The sequence below is a fragment of the Camelina sativa genome, chromosome 3 (genome assembly GCF_030686135.1).
Source record: "Camelina sativa cultivar CO46 ecotype springtype chromosome 3, ASM3068613v1".
NCBI classification, from domain to species: Eukaryota; Viridiplantae; Streptophyta; class Magnoliopsida; order Brassicales; family Brassicaceae; genus Camelina; species Camelina sativa.
In genome coordinates, this window is record NC_141882.1 from 1576577 (window position 1) to 1600218 (window position 23642).

A 23642-nucleotide genomic window follows, 5' to 3' on the forward strand; every position below is an offset into this window, starting at 1 on the left:
TCACTTCCTCCAACTCTTTCTCTCTCTGGCCTTTTTAGTTTTCCATTTATAGCCCATCTTTTCTAATTCCGTTATTAGTTAAATTTCGTAAACATGTTTTGGTATCAGCAGCTATCAAGTGAAAGAAAAGTTTGTATCTTTCTCTACCCAATTTCCAAAGTAACACAACAACCACTAAACCATACTGTAACACAAAGTAAGTCAATGAGAAATTGACACTTTAGATTAGATTAGAGATAAATTTACTTTGAATTAGATTCAAAGGCCACTAGTATGTGGTAAAAAGGAGGCTAAAGAAAATAAATAAACACATATCTAAAGCTTTCAATCAATAAATTATTAATTTTGTTTGCTGCAGTAAATCAAACATTTGTACAGTTTCAGAACTGAATGGCTGGAAATGAGACTCTCTCACTCACTCTTTCTCTCTCTTCTAATACCCCCTCACATGTCTTAGAGAGAGATAAAGAGTGGTCATCCAAAGCCAAAGCCAAAAAAACAAGAACCCAGAAACCTAGAAGACAGAAACAAAAAACATAAAAGCTTTACTGAGCCACCAAGCAACCAATTACATAAACTCAAAAACCCATAAAACCAAAAAAATCCCACAAAGATTCGATCTTTCATACATCTCTACAAAATGAGAGAGCCAATGGTTTGATTTTTCCAACAATCTTGCTTTCAAGAAACACTCCCCCCACCTAAGTAAAAAAAAAGAAAGAAACCAAAAGAGTCCACCACACACACAAACATGGGTCTTTCAATCTCATTCATCAGCACCATCTTGATGATGTGTCTACTGCTTCCAGATCTCAATGTCGTCGTAGTAGAATCTGCAACAACGGAATACACAACCTTAATCTACAAAGGATGTGCAAAACAGGAATTCTCAGATCCATCTGGTTTATACTCACAAGCACTTTCTGCTATGTTCGGCTCACTTGTATCTCAGTCAACTAAAACCAGATTCTACAAGACCACAACAGGAACAAGCACTACCACAATCACTGGTCTGTTCCAGTGTAGAGGTGATTTAAGCAATCATGACTGTTACAACTGTGTCAGTCGTCTTCCTGTTCTCTCCGACAAGCTCTGTGGCAAAACCATTGCCTCTAGAGTTCAGCTCTCCGGCTGTTATCTTCTCTACGAAGTCGCTGGCTTTTCTCAAATTTCAGGTTACCCTTCTTCTTCTTCTTCTTCCTCCTCCTTGGCTTCAATCGAACCGGACTAATCATTAAACCGCCTCTTGTATAATCAAATTACCGGTTCGATTAAGCCACCTTCGTTTTTAGTTTCAATTCACAGAGAGAATTGTCCCGGTTTGGTTAGAATCGAATTGGTTCAGTCAACACCATATTTGGTCAGAAGTGAATAAGGAAGTTTTCAATTTTAGGTTTTGTCTATAAACCAATATAGACCGGTTTGGTTGTTCTTACACCGAAGTTTCCGGTTTAATGTTCTCGCAGGGATGGAGATGCTGTTCAAGACATGTGGGAAGAGCAACATCGCCGGAACGGGGTTCGCAGAGAGAAGAGACACGGCGTTCGGGGTTATGCAAAACGGCGTCGTCTCAGGCCACGGGTTCTACGCAACGACCTACGAATCTGTCTACGTTTTAGGACAATGCGAAGGAGATGTCGGAGACACTGATTGCAGCGGATGCGTTAAGAACGCACTCGAGAAAGCTCAGGTGGAATGTGGAAGCGCAATCTCCGGTCAGATTTATCTACATAAGTGCTTCATTGCTTATAGTTACTACCCTAATGGTGTCCCCAGAAGATCTTCTTCTTCGTCTTCTTCTTCTTCCTCCAGCTCTGGTTCTTCAAATTCAGATTCTTCGTCTTCTACAGGTTAGTGTTCTTGATTTCTGTGTCCGTCAGAATCTTGATTACCCAATAAAAAACAAAAATAAGTCATTTTCAAAGAATCAATCTTTTTCTCAAATTTGAACATTTTCCTATTTAAACTAATATTCACTTTAATTTGAAGATTTCATTGTGGGACTTTGTTCTTCCATTTTTAGTCTCAAGGATTTCTTAGAAAGAAAAAAAAGTGTACTTTTTCTTTAAAATAAATTGGTATACACCTTGGAGTTTTCAATATTCCCTGTAGGTTTATTTATTTATTATGCTTTCATTAAATACGTTTGTACCCATAAGAGATGTCTTAATTTATTAAAAATGGTCTACCACTTAGTATTTTCTTCAAAAGTACTTGGGGAAAAATAGAGATGTGCATATTTTGTTGATATTATTGATGGGAACGTACATACTACATACATGACCATTGTATAAGTACATTTGATATTAATAAAATATTGAAAATGTGGACAGGAGCAACAGGGAAGACGGTGGCAATAATAGTAGGAGGAGCAGCTGGTGTTGGCTTTCTTGTCATTTGTTTGCTTTTTGCCAAAAACTTGATGAGGAAGAAACATGACGGTACCATTTTTCTTCACCTATTCTATACACACATGCATTAGCCATCATACCTTTATAATAATATTACATATACATGTAGTATATAAGGCATATGTAAAAAAGGTATATGACATACATACATAAAAAACACATGCACATGTGATCTAGAATATTTATTAATATAAAGGTAATAATACTATTGGAATTTATCATAATAATGATAGTTTTTTTGGCAGACTATTGAAAGATGAAGAGGAAGAGAACAAAAGGAGACAATCCCTCCAAAGAGAGAGAGGCAGCCACAAGTTTAATTTTTCTTTTTTCCTAAAGAGTCTATTAATTCCTAAGTCCAAACTTTTTTAGTTTCATGAAAATTGTTATTATATTTTAATTTTAATTTTGTTAGTTCAGATTCTTGGGAGGTAGGAAATTTTTGTGGTGGATGGGAAGGACCATTAGTGGAATGTTCAAAAATTACTTCCAAAAATGTGAAAAAGAGAACTTTGTTTTTTTCTCAATCAATTACACTAAACTATTAATTACAACTACTACTATAATGTCATTACCTGGAAGAGGAAGTTGATTAGTATCAGTCTCTTTGATTAAGAAATTCCAATAATAAAACTGTTTTAGATAACGTGGTCCGAGTGAATCAATAAGCATTTATACTACATAGTTGGAACATTAATTTTGATCCTGTAAAAAACATTCGAATCTGCAGAAAACATAAAAATGGTTTTTAGCGAGATTCTCTCGTTTCTGAATTGAATATACAAGTAATACAACAACACATAACGGACATGAGTGAAGCTTTTAAAGCTTCTAATACAACAAGCGGTTTCCATGAAGAAGAAAAGCTTATCAACCTTAGATTACAGCCATCTTCTTCTTCTTCTTGATGATCATTCTTCGATTTCCCATAGGAACCGAGCGTACTCTCCAAGAATAATGCTGGCCAAAACATCAGAAGATGATGATCATATTTCAGTTTTTTCAAATGTGGAAAAAAAACAAAAGAAATATTGTGTAAGAGAGAGATACCTGTCATTCGGAGAGGCTTCAACGGCCTTCTCGAAATAGACCAATGCCTTCTCATGGTCACCATTAATACTCCAGAACGCTTTCGCGTATCTGCATAGCGTTTCTCCATCTTCTGTCTTTGACAAGCTTGAGCTGTTTTTTTCCGCTGCATCAGGCTTTTTCTTTCCGGGGACAATAAAACAAAACTCAACATCAGAGACTTGAATCTTACAAATCCTATGAACAATAATAACACCAGGCAGAATACAAACTTGAGTCCATCACCAAGTAACAACTGTCTACTACAAGATTCATAGTGAGATTGGAACATAAAAGGTGACAAAACAAAACACACCTCAAATTCTTCTTTTCCTTGTCCGGTTAGAGAGTCCTCGTCCTCATCATCATTTATCTCCCAGAGGAAACTAGCATATGCCCCAAGAACATTGCTGAAAAGGAAAATTACGTACAGACAGGTAAATAATCATCACAGAATCACCAATGGTATTAGCAAAGAACGATGTAACAGACCTATCCTCAGGGGATGCTTGAACAGCGCGTTCAAAGTAGGTCATGGCTTTAGCTTCATCTTGGTGAAGCTTCATTACTAATCTACCATAGTTTGCTAAAGCAACTCCATCACAAGGCTCAACTACAGTACACTTATGATAATACTCTTCTGCTCCACTAAGATCTCCTTTATACTGGTTTCCACATAACAAGAAGACAATAATAGAAACTAGGTTTCAAAACAGAGTTCATTATGAGTAAAAAGTCAATACCTCCAAGAAGTTGGCATAGTTATTGAGAAGCAAAGGATGCAATGGATACTCCTCGAGCATGCCTTTGTAGTAATCATCACAGTTGTCATCATCAAAACCCGGTAAATCAAATTTGATCTCATCAACAACATACAAATCAAACTTATCAATCCCTAACCCTGCAGCTAAATGCATAGAAGGACTTGGTGGTCTTTCAATCCCATAACCTTGTTCACCTCTCTCACCAACCCCTAGCTTCTTAATAATAACCTCTTTGTCACCTTCACCACAGTCTTCTTCTTCTTCTTCCTTGAGTTTCGCAAAACTGAACTCGCCGCCGTCAATCGAATCACCAATCGTAACAGTTCTCTCCAAATTCACATCGATTACAGTAACCGGATCGCAGTAACTCGAGAGAGATGCCTCAGTCTTCAGCATCTTCCTTTTGGGTCTTTTCTTTCTAAATCCGTTGCAAAGTCTTCGACTTTTTAAGTCACGTTTTGGTTCAATCGTCGTCGTTCACATAAAAGATTCCTCGGAGGACCCCCAACACAACAACGACGACGACTCGATGTAATAATAAGTGGTGAACCCAGTTCTGAGAGAAGAAACAGGATAAGTGGGGTTTCAAACTTTTCCTTGGGAAACAGCAAAACCTCCGTAAATTGACCCTTATAGTCTTATCTTGTTTACAAATTCTCACTTGAACTTTACTGTCTATCTATTTCACCCATCATCCCAAAAGCAAAACTTTTCAATTTATATATTTCTAAAAATTAGTTTGGGTTTCGATTTAGAAGGAGAAAAGAAGCTAGGTGTCTCGTGATTAAATAAATAAAGAAGGGATTATCCATCCACATGAGTTTTGAGTTTGACCTTTTTTATGGGCGGCGAGCAATTAGGTCCACACACATGAACTTAGATTTATTTGAGTCTAGACCCCGCAAAGTCATTGTCTCCAATTCATTGGTCCATTCAAATAAAAAAGAAGCCCATTAGCGCATATTTATCGGTGATGTCATATTTATCGGTGATACTGATGCATAAGTTTAAAAGGGTCTATAATGATGTTTTTAATATCTTGTAGAAGACATTTTCTTTTCTCTCTCCTCACTAATATCTTACATTTATATTTTAAAAAGTACTAAAAACACTCATAGTATATATGACGAGAATGCTCTTATAAATGTGAGGATGTGTAACATGTTCTTTTCTTCCTAAGGCCAGCCACAAAAAGTAGTAGTAATCAGTTTAGTTTAGGTTCACTTCTTTTTCTTTTCCAAACGGTTCATTTTGGACTAGACACTAGAAAACACACTTTTATTTTTGTATATGGAGAGAGTTTATCCTGTTAGAAGTTATATTTGGAGAAGTAAGTGAAACATACGGTCATTATAAAAGATCATTAACTACTTTTAGATTGAACTACATGTTTAATTTACAGAATGAATTCTTATTCAAATTGCATGGTGTAACAGAATTGACTTTATCGTCAATGCCAACTTGATTGATACCTCACGAATGTCTCCATAAATAGTAAACTTTAGCTAATAAACACCATATTACTCCTAATAAACACGTTGTCTTTCTCACATACGTAAAACCAATTTTAGCATAATGATTATTATTACTTTTCTCCCACTTTTTGAAAAATTACCACCACCAATCAAAAAATCTACCTCTTCTTCATTCATCATCAACATTCCAGAATCGTGAATTGAGAATTGCGAGAGAGATCTTATTTTCTCATCCCTCTCGCAATTCTCCACATTATCATATCCAACAAATATATATTGATGTAAAATTAATTTATTGATCCACAATGTCAATGATGTTCCCATCGTTTCAATTGCTAGAGTTGAACATAATCTCAGCTCAGGACTTGGCTCCCGTGGCCCGCAAGACGAAAACTTACGCGGTGGCTTGGGTTCACTCCGAACGTAAACTCACCACCCGCGTTGATTACAACGGTGGAACAAACCCAACTTGGAACGATAAATTTGTATTTAGAGTTAACGAGGAGTTTTTATACGCCGACACTTCCGCTGTTGTTATCGAAATCTACGCATTGCATTGGTTTCGAGACGTTCACGTAGGTACAGTTCGTGTCCTCATTAGCAATCTCATTCCTCCTAGTCGTCGTCCTGGATATCGAACCAGCAACAATGAGTACCGTCGCACCCCACCTCCAGGAATGAGATTTGTTGCACTTCAAGTTCGTCGTACTTCAGGCCGACCTCAAGGGATTTTGAACATTGGTGTTGGATTGCTTGATGGTTCAATGCGAAGTATGCCGCTTTATACGCATATGGATTCTTCTGCTGTGGGATACAGAGATTTGCTTGGAGAAGAGGATCATCATCTACAACATTTGCATTTAAACAGCAATAAAGGGAGCTCGAAGAATCCACAATCTCCTTCTTCGAGACAGTTTCAATCTGTAATCTCAAGGCCTGAACTCCGTCGTACTAAAAGTGATTCAAGTTCCATGGTAGTTTCAGATCTTCTCAGTAGAGCTGAACGAAGCCGTTTGGCTAATAGACAATCAGCAAGCGCATTGGTGAGCAGTGAATCTGAAACTTCACCCTTCATGACGGATTCTGATGATATAAAATTAAATGGGTATTCGACTTCTACCAAAACTCCTAAGAATATTCCAAAGAAGAGGTATGATTCGATCGAATCAGACCTCATAGATCCATCACCGATAGGGAAACTCCATGTAGAGGCACCAAGAAGGGAGAGACAAAAAGTCATGCCTTATGGTTCAAACCATCAATCACGTAAAACACCAAAAAATAAGATAATGTATGAGAAACAGAGGTCGGTGAAGGATTATGATCTTGGCCAAAGTTCTCCGTATTTATCAAGGCATGGAACACCATTGAGATCAAACATCATCGCATCTACTCCGATGCGATCTAACGGAGTTGGATCAACTCCGATGCGATCCAACATCATCGCAATGTCACCAATGCATCCCAACATGGTTGGATCAACTACAATGCGAACTCCCATGAGGTCAAACATGGTTGGATCAACTCCAATGAGGTCAAACATTATCGGATCTACACCAATGCAATCAAACTACATGGCTACACCGATGAAAACTCATCATGATTTTGGTACACCAATGAGAAATTTTGCCAGAAGACGAATCTTAACTGAATCAGAGTTAGGTCCATCGCCATCAGAAGTGGCTGAGAAATTGGCAAACAATAGGTCGCACGAAACAGAGAGCTCAATACTCAGCGAATGGAGTATTGACGAATCTAGCATTGAAGGATTACGGTCCAAGCTCGATAGATGGCGAATGGAGCTTCCACCATTATATGACATTGGATCAAGCCAAATAAGCAGCAGTGATTATGATGGTGCGAGCGTTCCCGCTGCAACCGCCGGTGGAGGAATGAGTTCAAGGCGAAAAACTCCAGCAGTAAAAAAACATAACCGTCGTCACACGGACGGAGGTAATGGGCCTTTTTCATGTTTTAGTAAGATTTGTGGTGTGGAATGCAGTTTTGTTTGCGGTGGTGGTGGACCTGTCGACTATGATGGATCAACTAAGAAAGGTGGGGCCGGGCGCATGCATCGCACGTATTCTGCTGATGATCTAAGCTTTGTGTAATTTTTAATTTTACTGGTTTTATATTAAATTCATATTTGGACGAATTAATTTTTTTTTATTTTTGAGTGGATGAATATATCAACAATGACTATATATAGTAAACAAAAGTTACTGTTACTGATAATCATCTTTGTGTGTTTTTTTCCTTTGTTTATTTAAAAAATATAAAATGTTTTGACGAACGGAAAAAAAGTGTGTACCGAGAAGAGTTAAAAGTTAAAACCCAACAAAAATTCAATCACCTATTTTTTTTTTTTTTTTTTTTTGTAAATGTAATTTTGTTCCCAATTAAAAATTTAATACTACCTAAATCCTAGCTTTACATTAAAAAGAAAAAACAAAAAGGATTCACATTTTCTAATGAAAAATGTACTTGAATTTATAAGTTTAACCCATTAATTTAAGCCACATAAACCTTTTATAAATTTGGGCTTACAGTTATATGAATAGAAGTAAGTGCATAGTTAATGTTTTCTGATTTATATAATTTTATTCAGTAAAAAAATTGTTCTTATTTCGCCTATCCTTTTATTGAACTTATTAAAAAAACATAACAGATACATTTGTGGAATACAGATTATGAAGCCTAAAACCGAAAGAGGAGTCAACTTAGCTGATTCTTATGCAGAGAGTGAGTGAGAGTCTTGGTCTAAGCTGCATGGAATCCGAAACGGGTACGCGGAAGCGGAAGCGTTTGGAAGCGGCGAAGCGAAATTTTTTGAAAAAATAGGAAGCGTATTTATAGAAAATACTAAAAATTATATATATATATATATATATATAAAGAAAATACCAAAAGTAGAATCATAGTATTTACATTGTAAACAACATTTCAATACATAATCATATAAATATTACAAAAATTACAACTCATTTGAATATAAAATTATGCAACAAGTCACTGGTCGAGACCGTCTTCATCATTCTCGTCTTCATCAACTCTACCAAACACAACTGCCTCTAACTCTGGTTCATCAAGAGAAAGATCTGCAAACTCAAGTCTCCCTAGATTAATCTCATCCAAAGAATCAAATTGATCACCTCCTACATCCCACATATGATTCGGACCTTCTTTATAACCAGAACTCTTTCTTGATAAAAGACGAAGATTAGTATGCACAAATACCAAATCTTCAGCTCTTTGTGGAACAATTTTGTTTCTTGTTGCAGAGTGTATAAATTTGTAAGTACTCCAATTCCTTTCGCAACATGAGGATGAAGAGGGTTGTCCAAGCAACTTAAACGCTAAGGTTTGGAGTGTTGGTGCTGAAGAACCATGAACTGCCCACCATCTCAAAGGTTCTAGAATAAACCTATCATGAATAGCATCGACACTACCAAAATCTTCCAAACATAAAGAGAAATTAGAATATTCAACATTAACCTCTCTTCTTTCATCTGTGTTTGGAAAATACTTCATGATGCAGTTCTTTCTTTCTCTAGTAATCTCCAAATCTTGATGTGGAGCTTTTTTATTGTTTTCATCTCCAAGCCACTCTGAACTATAATACCTACAGCCAACAAAAGTATGATATTTAAATATACAATAAGCCACAAAGAAAGCAATGATCCATCATAAAGTGAGTAAGTGACACACGTACGTTTATATATATATAATAGACTTTGATCACGTTAGTGCATGCATGTAGACAAGAATTAGTATAACTAAAAGTTACGTACCTGGGGTTTAGAGAGTGTGCCATACAATGAAGAGGAGTGTTGCTTTTGCTCCATCGAGATGTCAAAACAGAACGAATAGCATTCCAAAAAACATAATCACCATCAAGTTGTTTTTTTTCTTTTTTAAAAATAGCCTTCTTCACATCTTGAATCATACTATCCCACCATTCATAGACTAGATGAAGGGAAGGTTTATCAGTATCAGCAGCTCTAATAACACTATAGATAGGCAGAGTAAAAGATAAAGCATATTCAAGATCATCCCAAAATATCTCATTTATTTTTTTTTGCTTCACTGCAGATGCTCTATCCACACCATCTTCTTTATAATCATCCCATTTAGGACTGATTACCATTTGTTGTAAACCAGTTTTTATTTTTTTGAATCGTTTCAACATTACAATTGTGGAGGCAAACCTATAAAGACAAAATTAATGATCTAATTAGACTTTATATTAAAGAATATAAATAATATTTAACTCAGGTGGAACATTACAAACCTCGTAGAAGCTATCGTAAGGAGCTTAAGGTCACAATGTTCGGTGAACATTACAAGCCTCATTCCATGATTCATAATGAAATTCTTGATCCAAGTCACATCTTCACTTATAGACTTTATCCAAGAACAAGCTTCATATACATCTTCATTGTTTCTTGTGGCCATTGATGGTGAACAAATGTTTTTCAAAGCAAGATTCAATGTATGTACCACACATGGTGTCCAAAAGATAGTAGGAAACTTGGCTGAAATAAGTGAACCAGCTTTTACACAGTTTGAAGCATTATCGGTGACTACCTGGACCACATTCTCATGCCCCACCTCTTTTATGCATTCTATGATCAGTTCTGCAATCATCTCACCAGTTTTTGTTTCACCTTGACTATTGATTGCCCTTAACATCATTGGACCACTCTCATTTGCAGCAATCAAATTAAATATTGGCCTTCTTTGTGGATCTGACCAACCATCACTACATATACTAACTCCTTTTTGTTTCCATGTGTTCTTCAAAGGCTGCAAATGCATATCAATGTTCTTTCTTTCTTTTTGAAGAAGTGTCGTTCTTAGTGCATTATACCCAGGTGGAACATATCCTGGAATTTGTGATGCACGCACATATGAGTTGCAGTAGTGAGGATTTCTCGCAACGTTGAAAGACAAACCACCCGTGTAGAACATTCTAGCTACCTCACCATCACATTGTTCCCTAGCTTCATTCTTAAATGCTTTATCTAAAAGACCCATTCCCTTTCTTCTCTTAGGATCAGACTCACTTGTATCAGGAACTTTATAGCTCATGTCATAATCAAGAGAAGAACTAGAAGGGTTCCTCGATGATGAAGGTAATGGGACTGATTTAGGAGCTGCACGTTTTATCCTCTCCTTGCATTCATCAACTAGTTTTTTCATGTGAGCTCTTTGTTGAGGAGTAACCTTCAAGCATCCTTTAATTCCTTTAATTCCTTCTTGTAACAAATGACTCAAAACTCTACTATGAGATCCCACATACAAAATATTGCAAAAATTGCATTGAAACCTCCATGACCCTCCTCTAGCCAGCTTCTCAATTCTTTTCACATAGATCCACAAAGGTGCTTTGTCATCTACTACAATATTTGGAGAATTTTGAGACATGGTGTCGTTATATTTCTGGAGAAAAAAAAAATGTCAGCTACTAATCATATCATAAATGTTAATCTATAACTGAAAGTGAAAAACTGAAAACAGAAAGAAAGCAGAGTACAACAAAGAAAACAGAACACAACAAAGAAAACAGAGCACAACAATTAAACAATATGTACGAACCATCATCACAATTAATACATGAAAAATAAACAAAAACAAGGTATGATTAGATTAGTATTCAGAAAAAATAGCTTTTAATTTACCTTTGTCTCTTCTAGTTGGTGATTTGAGAAAGAAAATTCAGAGGTTTAGATTAAGAGTTACGAACTTAGAGACTTTTCAGTTTACAGCTTCTTATCTAGGTTTTACTTTTAACCTAGTAGCTTTTAACATAGAAAAAATAATAAATCTTGTAATCAATTTCAACTTTTACGTTTAAGTGGGTTAAGCTGAACTTGGGCCACAAAAACTATAAGCCCAATAGCTAGTGATTTTTCATCTTTTCCGACACAATACTATCAAACGATTCCGATCAACTCCAGTGACGATTCCAGTTCCGAAACGTCAATTCCACCACGCTTCTAAACGCCTCACTTCTGGAATCACGATTCCTTGACGATTCCGAGCGATTCCCGGCGCTTCCGATTCCGCTTCCGCTTCGGGAACGCGAAACGTCGCTCTTCTCGTGATTCCGTGCAGCGTAGGTCTTGGTGTTGTTGTAGCCGATTGTATTGATATCTACAATAAAGAATAAAACTAAATACAAATCCGGATACTTTAATGTAGGTATATTTGGTTCATACAAGATACAACCGGTTGTTTAATTGTCTCATTTAACTCAGAATCGATTTAATTTTCTATCAAATCCATCAATTAGAGCATGATATTAACGTACTCCTTGATAATGATTTTGATAAAAAGTGTAATTTCCACAAAAGCAATTGCGCCTGCAAAAGTTTTCAACGGATCATCAAACATCATGATGAATATCTCATCACCACGATTTTATAATTATGTATCTTTTCCCACCAATCTCTCGTTCTCTCTATATATATTATCATTTTGTTCGACAACCATCATGGTCTAAGGAAAAAGTAAAAAAAAAAAATTATTATAAGAATGAACTAGGTGTATTTTTTTTGTTTGTCAACTAAAATTATATTGTACGTTTAACATATACTATTAAGATTATCTTAGTTATTAGAAAAGAAAGATAATCAAATGGTCGATATATGCAATTGCATGATCATCATTAATGCCCCTAACCAAATATTATAATGCATAAGTTTCTCTAGATTATTGATTAGTCCTTTACTCCCAGAAAGAATTGATATTTAAAACAACGACTCTTCATCGGAAAGCATTACAATACAGCCTCTTTACACCAAGACAAATAAACTACTCCGTATATAGGAAAAGCAAAATCCTTGCACACACACACAAAGACAACTGTAAACAAGTTTCTTGGGACTCTCTTTTATTCTTGCTGCTCAAACCAAACACAACGATAACGCAACGAGAGAGCACGACAGGTTTGATAATGTCGGGAAAAAAAAGTTTTATTTATAAGAAAAAAGAGAAGACTTTTTTGGATTGGGAAAAAAAAACAGGGGATTATGGTATGGCCATTACAAGACATATGGGGTCCCCAAATTCCTCATCACTCTCTCCACCACCAAATCCTCCTCTCTGTCTCTCTCTCTCTTTTACTCTTGATCTCCCTCGTCTCTCTCTCTGAAACCCTAAATACCCTCGTGCTCTTCTTTTGTCTCCATTCTCTCTGTGTCCTCATTCTCTCAAGCTTCTTTTCTTGTGTTCTTTGAAAGACTCTCACTTTTGGTATATTTTGGATTATTCTACGGTTTCTTGTTGACATGCGTGGTGGGTCAGAACTGGAGTTGGGGAAGAAGAGTAATAATGTTCCGGCTGAGAGTGAGCTGGAATTGGGATTAGGGCTCTGCCTCGGCGGCGGCGCGTGGAGAGAGCGTGGTAGGATTCTTACGGCTAAGGATTTTCCTTCTGTTGGCTCTAAACGCGCTGCTGATTCTTCCTCTCACCCAGGAGCTTCTCCTCCTCGTTCAAGGTTCCTTCTTTAATCTTTTTTATCAAGAAAGCTCAAATCTTTTGATGTGAATGTGTAAAGTTAGCTTCTGTTCTACTTTACCCTGAATGAGAGAGTTGTTAATGTATCTTGTGAGAGAGCTTGAGAGAAGAAACGCCATTGATGAGATTTTAGCTTGTCCTGTGCTTTAGCTTTCGCTATGGTGTCATGCATATGCTAATATTTTGTTCATAGGAATGTTTTGTCTAATTGATTTACATCTGAATTTTGAGAGTAATTGAAGTGGAAATCTTGATTTGTTGTGTGTGGCAGTCAAGTGGTCGGATGGCCACCAATTGGGTCACACAGGATGAACAGTTTGGTTAATAACCAAGCTATGAAGGCGGCTAGATCAGAAGAAGAAGAAGATAGGAAGAAGAAAGTGGTGAAGAATGATGAGCTCAAAGATGTGTCAGTGAAGGTGAATGGGAAAGTTCAGGGTTTAGGGTTTGTTAAGGTGAATATGGATGGTGTTGGTATAGGCAGAAAAGTGGATATGAGATCTCATTCGTCTTACGAAAACTTGGCTCAGACGCTTGAGGAAATGTTCTTCGGAATGACAGGTTAGTATTCTTGTCAAGTGATCTTATAATATCTATATATTCGATTATATATGGAGCTTGACTGATATTTTCTGTTTAAAAACCATCAGGTACAAGTTGTCGGGAAAAGGCTAAACCTCTAAGGCTTTTAGATGGATCTTCAGACTTTGTACTGACTTATGAGGACAAAGAAGGAGATTGGATGCTTGTGGGCGATGTTCCGTGGAGGTAAATATTGAAAAAATGAGCTGTGTTGTTTCGACAATTCAAAGCCTGATTAGTCTTTATTAAAATCTAATCTCATTATTCTCCCTTTTTTTGTTTAGAATGTTTATCAACTCGGTGAAAAGGCTGCGGATCATGAGAACCTCAGAAGCTAATGGACTTGGTAAGTTTTTAAATACCATCTTCTTGATTCTTGATTTCTCATCTAGTCATCTTAATAAAAACAAAAACGATTGAAACATTCTTAATGCAGCACCAAGACATCGAGAACAGAAGGAGAGACACCCTGTTTAGCTTCCCCTACCAAAGCTGGCATTATTTTATGGTTTTTTTCTTTCTGAGTTTTGCAAGTTTTACTCAATACTTTTTGAAGAAAGTATACCGGAGAATCGATAAAAGCAAGCACAACCTTAGATTTGATTTTAATCCGGGTTTTGGCATATGGTTGTTCTTTAGGTTCATTCAATTCGAAGTTCTTTGTGTTCTTCTTTCGCTGTGTGTATCAGTTTTCTCTGTTCTCCTCACAGAGTGCTCTTGTTTATTTTCTTCTTTCATATTGTGTATATATAGTTGAAGCTATCTAAATGTGATAAGATTTATGTTTCTCTTTGGGTGTTGCTGATTTTAAGGAATGGATATCACTTACCTTCATGTTGTCTACTGTCTTTTTGTGTGTTTCATTAACTTGAAGTCAGAACTCAAAAACGTTTTGAAGAAACAGAGGTCAAAGAAGATATACGCTTTGTTGTTTTTGGTCAACTGGAAGATGTTTATAGGGACGATTATATTTTATGATTCTTTCCATTTGTATTTTATTTTTTTGCTGTAATTTTGACTTTTTATGTTGATGAAATTACAGCAAATTTAGAACTATACTACCAACTTATTTATTTATTTAAATATTTAAAACTTTACAAAACTTATTTAATCTGACATAATTCGTTTTAATGGTTGACCAATTTTGTATTTATTTATAATTAAAGTTAATTGTGGGTGGCAAAGAAAAATAAGAAATATTTTGATTCATTCCACCAAATCAAAATATTTGACAAGTTATTATATTAGTTAAATTGTTTTATCTTAAAACGAAAATACAAGATACTTAAACAAGTTAAAGAGTCTTTTGCCTAAAAAGCAAGTTAAAGACTTAAAAGAGTCCAACCAGATAAGAACTAAAGTCAAAAGACCTGTTTGTAAACTCTGTAGAAAGAAGAAGATTCATGTTTCTTCATAAAAATTCCTAAAGACAAGAATTTAGATTTGGGTTTCTTTGGAATTTGGATAATGGATCATCATCATCACAATCAATGGCGTATGAGGTTCTCGTTCAAGAACGCCACAATTGCTCTCACTGTCGTCAACGTTCTCATCTTCCTCTTCCTCCTTCAGGGCTTTTTCACTTCCTCCTCCTCTTCTTCTACTTCCTCTCGCCGGATCGTTTCAGGTTTCTTGCAATTCCTCTCTCTCTCTCTCGCTGTAACTCTTGTCATATAGTTCCTTGTGGGTATATCCTGATTTTGCGTAACTTCTCTGGATTACGATCAAAGTTTGGTGCTTGATGGATCATCTTGTCATGGGTCTTTCTCAGATCTGTTCATAACAACAAAAAGTTTTAATCTTTGTTGAATAGTTCTTTAGATTTCTGGATCCTTTCCTTAGATTTAGTGAATTACGCTTCTGTATCACTTCAATTCTCGAATTCGATTATATCACTTGGATTTTACTCTTTTATGGATTGAGGGCTTCTACACTTGAACAAGCTGTTAAAGAGTCGCAATCTAAAACCTTCCAGAGATGAAAGAACTTTAAGAGATTGTGGAAGAGATTGTTGATGTTTCTACATTACTAAAATAGCTTTGTCTTATTTTTGGGTACTTAAAAAGTTTGTTCTTTTATCATACATAATAAACTCATATACTTTTTTGATAAATGCAGCTCAGCTTCGGTACATCAAGGAAGCAGAAGAGATTAGGCTAAAGATGCAACCTTTAGAGCTCATCAAAAGAGTAAGTGCACACTTTACATTTAGTAGCCAATTCTTCTCATTGCATTACAGATTTGCAAGTTATCTATGCTTTCGAAAGATTAAAGATGTTGGCTCTATGGTCTTTGAATGTGTAGGTCCGAGAAATAGAACAGGAAGCATCCGGGGGACAAGAAACCGAGCAGCAGAAAGATGTGAAGCAGACTACAGCTGTTGATCTCTCTAAACGCCTCAAGGACTTCCGTGCGCTAAACGATGCATCTAGCTTGAAAGGTAACGATATCATAACATACATATTTTCTTGTCTATGTTTTGAACTTTAGATGGCAAACAAGATGAAGGTTTTGATCTGTATAACAAATGATTTTATAATCTGCACAGCATTGGAAGAATGGCGAAAGCGGAAAATGGAGCGAGCAAGGCAACGGGATCTTGAGAAAACCGGAGGAGCTTCGTCCATCAAAACATAATCATAACTAACTTATATAAGTCATTAATCCTCAGATTATCATCTGGCTGCTATATAAAATGATTAAAAAAAACATTATGTCTCATGAAAAAAATCATGTAAGCCTAATATACACAGAACAAAAACCTGTCAAAACACAGGAAGAAAGAAAAAGAAAGGAAAGGATCTCGTGTATAATGTTAACATGCTTACACCAAATTATATTGTGAAATGTGAAGGCAACTGAATTTTGTTCAATTGACCCAATACCGTTAGTAACTTAGTTATATAGTCTGGTGCTTAAGCAGCTCCACAGTCTTTCACCATTGTGGCCTTTATCATCTTTATCATAACTTTCATTCTGTCTATTAGCTAGTTCATGTTTGTTAATTGTTATATTTGATCGCTCTAATTTTAGCGGAAACAAAAAAATGTAAAACAGCCAGCGACGAACATGTTTGGAGGGAGATGCGGTTATTTAGTGTTTGGGCCCAAACCCAACAGGCCCACGAAGTGCCGTCGGGCGCAAGTGCCGCATGCAATCGAATGTATAAACTCTTTTGAAAAAGTCAATTCCTTCGTAGTAACTAATAATATAGTAACATATTAAAAAATCGAAATCGACACCTTCGTGATTAGGATAAAAGAAAGATATAAAGTCGGTGGTAAATTTTCCTCTTTATTTTATAAATCCTTAATCGAATCTTTTTTTTTCTTCTTTTTTCGTCCTTCAAATAACTTGTTAACATTTTTTGTGGTAGACAAATAACTTGTTAACATTGTTATGAAATAATTCATACACGCAAAATTTCAGTATCGTACATATTTAAATTAAATAAATAAAATATATCTCCCAACATATGGCTATGTATATATAAATGTTAATTCTTTCCAGGTGGATTATTATAAATAAATGACCCCAATATATGGTAACTTGGAACATTTAATATGATAAAAACATAACAAGGGGATAAATATAAAAGAAAGCAGTTTGGAGATTCGAGCTCGATGACAACACTGGCTATATCCAACACTTTGGAGAAGCGTCACGACACGTGTCCCACCACCTGTTAGCAGCTAAACAGAAAGGTCTATCTCGCATGGCACGTGTTCCTTTGCCAAATAACACCTAAGCTCGGTGTATATATAACTATGTACCCATATCTCTTCCATTAAGGATCATCATCACCGAAGACGTTAGCTAGCTTTTGTACGTTGTTGGATCAGAGAGAAGAAAGGTTTCGAGTAGCAAAGGCGTTAATTAAGAGGATATTCATGGCGACGACAGTGGGAAGAAACATAGCAGCACCATTGCTGTTCTTGAATCTGGTTATGTACCTGATTGTGCTTGGTTTTGCAAGTTGGTGTATCAATAGATACATCAACGGCCAAACCCACCACCCAAGTAAAGTTTTTGTTTTGCTTTCTTTCTCTAGATAAATGAGCTATATAGCTAATCTGATCTGTTTGAGTTACTAATTATTCTGATATTGAAAATGTAACAGGTTTTGGAGGCAACGGAGCAACGCCGTTATTCTTGACGTTTTCCATATTGGCGGCGGTGATAGGGATAACATCGAAGTTGGCCGGAGCTAATCATATTAGGTTTTGGAGAAACGATAGTCTCGCCGCTGCCGGGTCTACTTCCATCGTTGCATGGGCCGTCACAGCTCTAGCCATGGGGTAATATATACAAATCTATTTGATGATATATTCTTGCAGTTTGTTTTATTAAAATAAAAATTTCGGAAATATGGTGTAAATTACCTACGTATAATTTTGACAACTATTATTCTTCAAGTATTATATTCAGGATATATACAGTAGTTATTTTGGATGCAAGTGTGTGTGACAGTATTTGATAAATATGTAGTTTAATTAACGAATATTATATTGATGAAGGTTGGCATGCAAGCAAATAAACATAGGAGGGTGGAGAGGATGGAGATTGAAGATGATCGAAGCCTTCATTATAATTTTGACGTTCACCCAACTACTCTACCTCATGTTGATTCATGCTGGTTCAATTAGCAGCAAATATGGTCCTGGCTACAGAGACCAAGACTATGCTACAGGCCAAGGTCACGGTCATGTACCACACACTGCGGGCGAGCACAAGGCTGGTGTTGGAACTACTATGGCCGTTTAATTTGAAGTTTGTGTGTTTAAATTAATGTTTGACTTTTGGATAGTAATTAAGTACCCCTATGATAAGATAAATTAGTTGTGTTTTTCGAAGTTTGATGTAATAATGTAATTCTATCCATCTGACGAACGAAAGAAACCTTCTGTGGTCTTTTTGTTAAGTTGTGGTTTTGTGTTTGACGCCCATTGCAATATTTCTCTTAGGAAAATTTTGAATTGGATTGAACAAAAGTAAAAAAGAAAACATTTCAAATCAAGTGATCGCTAAGCGATTTTTGGACAATTTATAATTCATTGTCTGTTCCAAGAATTTTTAATCAATTTTAGTTCGGATTAATTGAGTTCGGGTTGGTTGATGTCAAATCTTAACCGTAACCGAACTATGGGGCTAATATGTAAAACATAATAAATGTCGGGGTTTTTTCTGTAATGTTATAACTTCTAATTCGTGAATTCGTGTCGAGGCATAAGGTGCAGCTGCTCCGTTTCGCCAGATGGTTACTAGGTGTCGACGGCATCATATAATTGCGCTAAGGTTGATTCATGGTAAAAAGTATTCAATTTTAGTTTCGTTTCCAACAGTTTTATAGCGACTGTGGAAAGTCGCGTGAAAGCCCGACAAGTGTTTGATAGAATGCCTAAGAGAAGACTATTTCTTCGATGTTAAGTATTAGGGAATGGTTGTGGAGAGATATGGACCACTGAATCTTTGATATCCACCTCAACGTAGGATCCAAGAACAGTATATGATTCGACATCTTAGAATAGGATGGTCTCTACGGAGTCAGCCAAAGAAACTATCTTTTTTTTTCCAAGAATAAGAAGACACTGTGCATCCAAATTCAGATGGCATTCATGAACCAATGATAATAATCTTGTTATATTGGCAGAACAGCCGCAAGAAACAGAGAAGAAAAAAAAAAGGAAAATCTCAGTATATATAGACAAAAAAATACATGACCAACACGACAGTAAAAGCTTCTTGGTCACAGTCGAGGTTTCACTATTCTAATTCGTAGTTTTTAGTTTTTACTATACTTGACGCTTTGTCCAAAAAAAAACTATACTTAACGCTATCTTTGTGCTTCTTCTGATTCTCGTTCCCGTCGATACGCAACGATTTCTTTATCTACTACTCTGCCAACACGTCTGTTTCTCCTGCTTCTTTTACTTATACCTCTCTTGCCTTCTTTCTCAATCACAGGTTCCGACATTGGGACAAAGTGTAGGAAGCACAAAGGTATCAAAGCTGCTAGGGACTGTATGAGAATCCCTGAAGACAGGTTTGAGTAGTTACTTGATGTTATACCAATCAGATTAGCCAATCCCACGCCTAGGAATGCGCTAACTATCTGTGATAGACACAGAGCTGAAGCAAGAAACGATGTAACTGATCCTTCACACCCTCGTGGACACATACTGGCTAATCTGACTGCAAAGGGAAGGATCTTGAACTGTGCTAGGATCTCTGCCAAGCTGGAAAAACACAGCACATAAACCTCGTTGGAGATTCCCAACCGTAGATTTATTTGCTTCACCAAGATGAAGTCGAGGAGAATGGACAAACCGTACGAGAGTTGGATGATATGGATCAGTGGTCTCATGGGAAGTGTCTTCAAGTATCTATCGTAGACCACGGTTAGACCAAGAAGCATCAGCTGTCCAATAACTTTCGACGATCCAATAACCGAAGGCTCTAGATTTAGAACTTGAGTTTGGTAACAGAAGACTGAACCCGAGAGGAGAGGGACCATGGCAATGGATACTGCTGCCCAAATCAAAGGCTGGGAGATCTCATCCGCCTGAACTGCTTGCGTCAGATTTGATAACTGTTTCTTTACACTGTCTAAAACCGAGCTTGTCTCTACTATCCGTGGTAAGTCGAAAGATTCTTCTTTGGAAGATAAAGAAACAACGAGCTGCAGAGCCAACAAACCACTGAAAACAAGAAAGGAGAACTTAGGAGGTGCTGTGAGTAAGAGATATCCTCCAAGTAAGTTTCCAAGGACTCCACCAGCTGCTGAAGCCATGAGCGCATAAGACTGGAGACCGTTGATTTGGTATCTCAGACCATATTCCGCAACAAGAGCGTCTTTTGCAACCTCGGTGATGGATGCTCCAAGGTTACTTAGCAGGACAAACGCAATGAGAGAAGGAAGGACTTCTCTAGCTCCTTGGAATATTCCCATTGAACCCCATGCTAAGACCTGTAGAAAAGCTGGCACATTCAAGATTTTAGCACATAATGAAAGGGAGCAGAGTCGCTACAATCAGCTACACGTTTTTCCTAGAATCAGTTCTAAAATCTCATGTTTGCAACAGACAAAGACAGATGATTTCAAGACACAGCAAGAGAGGGAGACTTTGGAAAAACTAACCTCCAATGGCGATGTAAGGAACTCTACGACCACTTCCGATGTAAAGAACATCTGAGAGAACACCGTAGAGAGGTTTAGCCACCATGGGAAGAAGGCAAGAGTACTGCACAAGCTGAAGCGTGGATGGTTGGAGTGCGAGGGTATGAACCATATGGAAGTTAAGTGCAAGCCATGGGAAACATCTTGACCCTTGTACCCAATAACCTAACCCACATAAAATCGAGATTGCTTTTTTACCACCCCCTTGTTCAAACCTCGCCGCCGTTTCTCCAGATTCAGACACACCACCATCGTTGTTTCTTCTTCTTCTGCTTATGGAGAGACACGCGAATGTCGTCGCTCTCCGTGGTTTGGTATCCACCGTGAAAAGGGTATTGTTCTTCCTCTGCCTCTCTTCTTGCTGTTGTTGTTGTTGCCTGCTAACGAAAGAAAGTGGTGGTTTCAAGAACTTGGTTGGGGAGTTTTGGATTGATAACAATGGATTTATCATGATTCCTTCCTTTGCTCCAGAGAGATTAGAAACAGAGGAGGAGGAGGAGGAGGAGGAGAGAAAGGAAGAAGCTTTACTCTTGTTTAGAGAAAAGAATTAAAGTCACAAGCTTTGTATGTATCGACGATTGTGTTTATATAATTTCTGGGGCAAACCCCTAAGCATCGTTGATTCGAGGGATGAATGAGACTAAATAAGATTTTCTCATTTCTCAATATCGGAAACAAATCGAAAATTAAAGAAAGAAAGAAAAAAGATATTTTGAAGGAAGAGAGATCTAGAAGCGTGTAGCAAAGAGAGTAAAATAAGAGGAAGACAAAACTCAAAAAAAAATTTAAGTACAGAGGTTGTCTTCCACTAATTAATCAAGGTTATGAGTTTTTAATATAATTTAACCAACGGTGATAAAGGCTTTACAGATTAGTATTAATTTTTTAATTTCAAAGGATCCATAGGACAATATCCTAGGAAATTGGAAACGATGAGTCATCTGATTCTGATGGTGACTTGTCACTAAAGTTTGTTATAAATTCTCTATCACAAAAAGAATTAGTAAAGAAAATTTCTAATTTTACATTTATCAGGTCGACCCATGAATTGATCACGTGTAAGCAATTTTGTTTTCTGGACTTTTTTGGTTGCCCCTAAGATTCAACGGTGCGTCGGTAACGAGTAACGACCACACTTTCAAAGACGGACAGGGAAATTTTACATGAATTATGTGGCTTACAATTTTTATTATTATTTTTGGTAAATTACTTTCTATTTGGAATTGGATATATAAAATATCATTTACGATAGTTCAAATAATATCTTAGCCGACTTCTTTAAACAAGTTTTGATTTTTTTGGTCCATGTTTAGACATTTAGGTTTAGTTTGGTTTGGTTTAATTCCTTTTGTTTGTTTGTTTGTTTGTTTGTAATTCTTTTCTCCACCTCTAGTGTTCTTTTCTCTTTCTTCTTTGATATATGAGTAGTCGACTAGTCGTCCTTTTAATATAATCTACCAAGAGTATCAACGATACATATACTAATCTTAGATATACCTACCAAAGCTATATAGTACAATAACACAACACATTGTGGGATGGAAGACTAGGTTATTACTTATTATCAAAATGACGTGGAGTGTGACAAATTAATAGGGACACTCGTTATTCGTTAATGTGAACTTAAATTATCCAGTGTTAATCTATTTGATAATTGTACAAGGCAATTCGTTCATTAGAAATGAAATTATATTGCATAGTTAAATCAGATTATATAAACTATTATTTGCAAAATAACCTTTTAAAACATATTATAAATCTGATTTTTTTTATAATAATGATTAATTTGTAGAACTTTAATCAAATTTTTTTTACCGTAAATATTAAAACAGTCAAACTTGACGAGATATTAAATCCGGTTTGTTTTCACAATATTGTATTTTAAAAAAGAACTTATTAAATAAAATTTGTTTATCTTTTAGTTGTATATCCAAAAATCAAAACTTAAGTATTGAAGTTGTGAAAAATGGACTGTACTTATAACACCTCTAATAAACCAAAAGAAATCCTATGGATGAGATAGCTTTGTTTTCACAATCTTGAAATTTAACATTTTTTAAAAAATTGAAATATTTGTATAGTTAAATAAAAACAGTTTATATATTAGTTATAAATCTGAAAATCAAAGTTTAAATGTTAAATTCACATGCTGTGAAAATATATTGAACTTATAACACCTCTAATGGACCAAAAGAAATCCTAAGGACTGGATGCCAAGCCCAATTTGTTTCCACAATATGAAAATTTAACACTTTAGTTTTTATTTTCTAATACAAATATTTTGTATACTTAAATAAAAACTACTTATTGAAAACACATATATATTTTGAAATTAAGTTTTAAATCCGAGATTCGAAAATCAAATGTAAAAAACATTTTACCACCAAATCAGTATTATCATCTATATAGGCTTATTAAATTTGTAAAAGAAAAACATAGAAAAGAATTCATTACCATGGCTTTTTCATGCGCTGCACCCATATAGACTTGGCGAATCAAGAATGGGAACCTACAGTAACAAGAAAACCTAAAGGCTAACCAAGACACAAAGATTAAAAATATAGTTATAGACTTATAGGTCACTAGGTCAGGTTAATATCGTAAAACTACAAGAGCCAGCCTAAGTTCATCTGATTAATTGCAT

At 36.1% G+C, this 23642-nt stretch overlaps 8 protein-coding genes across 11 annotated transcripts; 5 read left to right on the top strand and 3 right to left on the bottom strand.

Moving 5' to 3' along the window:
- Nucleotides 1-359: 359 nt before the first annotated feature.
- LOC104762328 (plasmodesmata-located protein 2) lies at nucleotides 360-2938 on the top strand. Its single transcript, XM_010485596.3, has 4 exons — nucleotides 360-1175; nucleotides 1467-1850; nucleotides 2334-2441; nucleotides 2657-2938. The coding sequence occupies exons 1-4, from the start codon at nucleotides 752-754 to the stop codon at nucleotides 2662-2664; spliced, it is 924 nt and encodes a 307-aa protein (XP_010483898.1). The 5' UTR covers nucleotides 360-751; the 3' UTR covers nucleotides 2665-2938.
- A 130-nt stretch (nucleotides 2939-3068) lies between these two features.
- On the bottom strand, nucleotides 3069-5002 carry LOC104762333 (uncharacterized). Of its 3 annotated transcripts, none has more exons than XR_015594918.1 (5): nucleotides 4223-4839; nucleotides 3972-4144; nucleotides 3796-3889; nucleotides 3462-3677; nucleotides 3069-3371 (listed from the first exon to the last, which is right to left on the bottom strand). XR_015594918.1 is itself a non-coding variant. In XM_010485602.3 (5 exons), the coding sequence occupies exons 1-5, from the start codon at nucleotides 4637-4639 to the stop codon at nucleotides 3323-3325; spliced, it is 894 nt and encodes a 297-aa protein (XP_010483904.2). In that variant the 5' UTR covers nucleotides 4640-5002; the 3' UTR covers nucleotides 3069-3322. The 3 variants fall into 3 exon arrangements, 2 of the variants coding, with proteins under 2 accessions (XP_010483904.2, XP_010483912.2); XM_010485602.3 differs by having other exon boundaries at nucleotides 3462-3622; nucleotides 4223-5002; XM_010485610.3 differs by having other exon boundaries at nucleotides 3462-3616; nucleotides 4223-4936.
- An 828-nt stretch (nucleotides 5003-5830) lies between these two features.
- LOC104762347 (uncharacterized) lies at nucleotides 5831-7953 on the top strand. Its single transcript, XM_010485621.2, has one exon. It carries the CDS (start codon nucleotides 6024-6026, stop codon nucleotides 7827-7829), a length of 1806 nt encoding a protein of 601 aa, XP_010483923.2. The 5' UTR covers nucleotides 5831-6023; the 3' UTR covers nucleotides 7830-7953.
- A 774-nt stretch (nucleotides 7954-8727) lies between these two features.
- Nucleotides 8728-11145, bottom strand: LOC147946493 (uncharacterized). Its single transcript, XM_087496882.1, has 3 exons — nucleotides 10010-11145; nucleotides 9510-9926; nucleotides 8728-9340 (listed from the first exon to the last, which is right to left on the bottom strand). Exons 1-3 carry the CDS (start codon nucleotides 11143-11145, stop codon nucleotides 8728-8730), a joined length of 2166 nt encoding a protein of 721 aa, XP_087353008.1.
- A 1476-nt stretch (nucleotides 11146-12621) lies between these two features.
- On the top strand, nucleotides 12622-14655 carry LOC104762358 (auxin-responsive protein IAA12). The gene is made up of 5 exons (XM_010485633.3): nucleotides 12622-13219; nucleotides 13511-13800; nucleotides 13890-14007; nucleotides 14106-14167; nucleotides 14258-14655. Exons 1-5 carry the CDS (start codon nucleotides 13011-13013, stop codon nucleotides 14296-14298), a joined length of 720 nt encoding a protein of 239 aa, XP_010483935.1. The 5' UTR covers nucleotides 12622-13010; the 3' UTR covers nucleotides 14299-14655.
- A 436-nt stretch (nucleotides 14656-15091) lies between these two features.
- On the top strand, nucleotides 15092-16694 carry LOC109124423 (uncharacterized). Its single transcript, XM_010485644.2, has 4 exons — nucleotides 15092-15448; nucleotides 15940-16010; nucleotides 16126-16261; nucleotides 16370-16694. Exons 1-4 carry the CDS (start codon nucleotides 15289-15291, stop codon nucleotides 16456-16458), a joined length of 456 nt encoding a protein of 151 aa, XP_010483946.1. The 5' UTR covers nucleotides 15092-15288; the 3' UTR covers nucleotides 16459-16694.
- A 919-nt stretch (nucleotides 16695-17613) lies between these two features.
- Nucleotides 17614-18742, top strand: LOC104762370 (membrane protein PM19L). Its single transcript, XM_010485647.3, has 3 exons — nucleotides 17614-17841; nucleotides 17942-18119; nucleotides 18339-18742. The coding sequence occupies exons 1-3, from the start codon at nucleotides 17712-17714 to the stop codon at nucleotides 18583-18585; spliced, it is 555 nt and encodes a 184-aa protein (XP_010483949.1). The 5' UTR covers nucleotides 17614-17711; the 3' UTR covers nucleotides 18586-18742.
- Nucleotides 18743-19412: 670 nt separating this feature from the next.
- LOC104762380 (putative folate-biopterin transporter 8, chloroplastic) lies at nucleotides 19413-23197 on the bottom strand. 2 transcript variants are annotated; one of them, XM_087507898.1, is made up of 2 exons: nucleotides 20960-23197; nucleotides 19413-20799 (listed from the first exon to the last, which is right to left on the bottom strand). In XM_087507898.1, exons 1-2 carry the CDS (start codon nucleotides 21447-21449, stop codon nucleotides 19655-19657), a joined length of 1635 nt encoding a protein of 544 aa, XP_087364024.1. In that variant the 5' UTR covers nucleotides 21450-23197; the 3' UTR covers nucleotides 19413-19654. The 2 variants fall into 2 exon arrangements, with proteins under 2 accessions (XP_087364024.1, XP_087364025.1); XM_087507899.1 differs by having other exon boundaries at nucleotides 19413-20788; nucleotides 20960-21712.
- Between the last annotated feature and the right edge of the window lie 445 nt (nucleotides 23198-23642).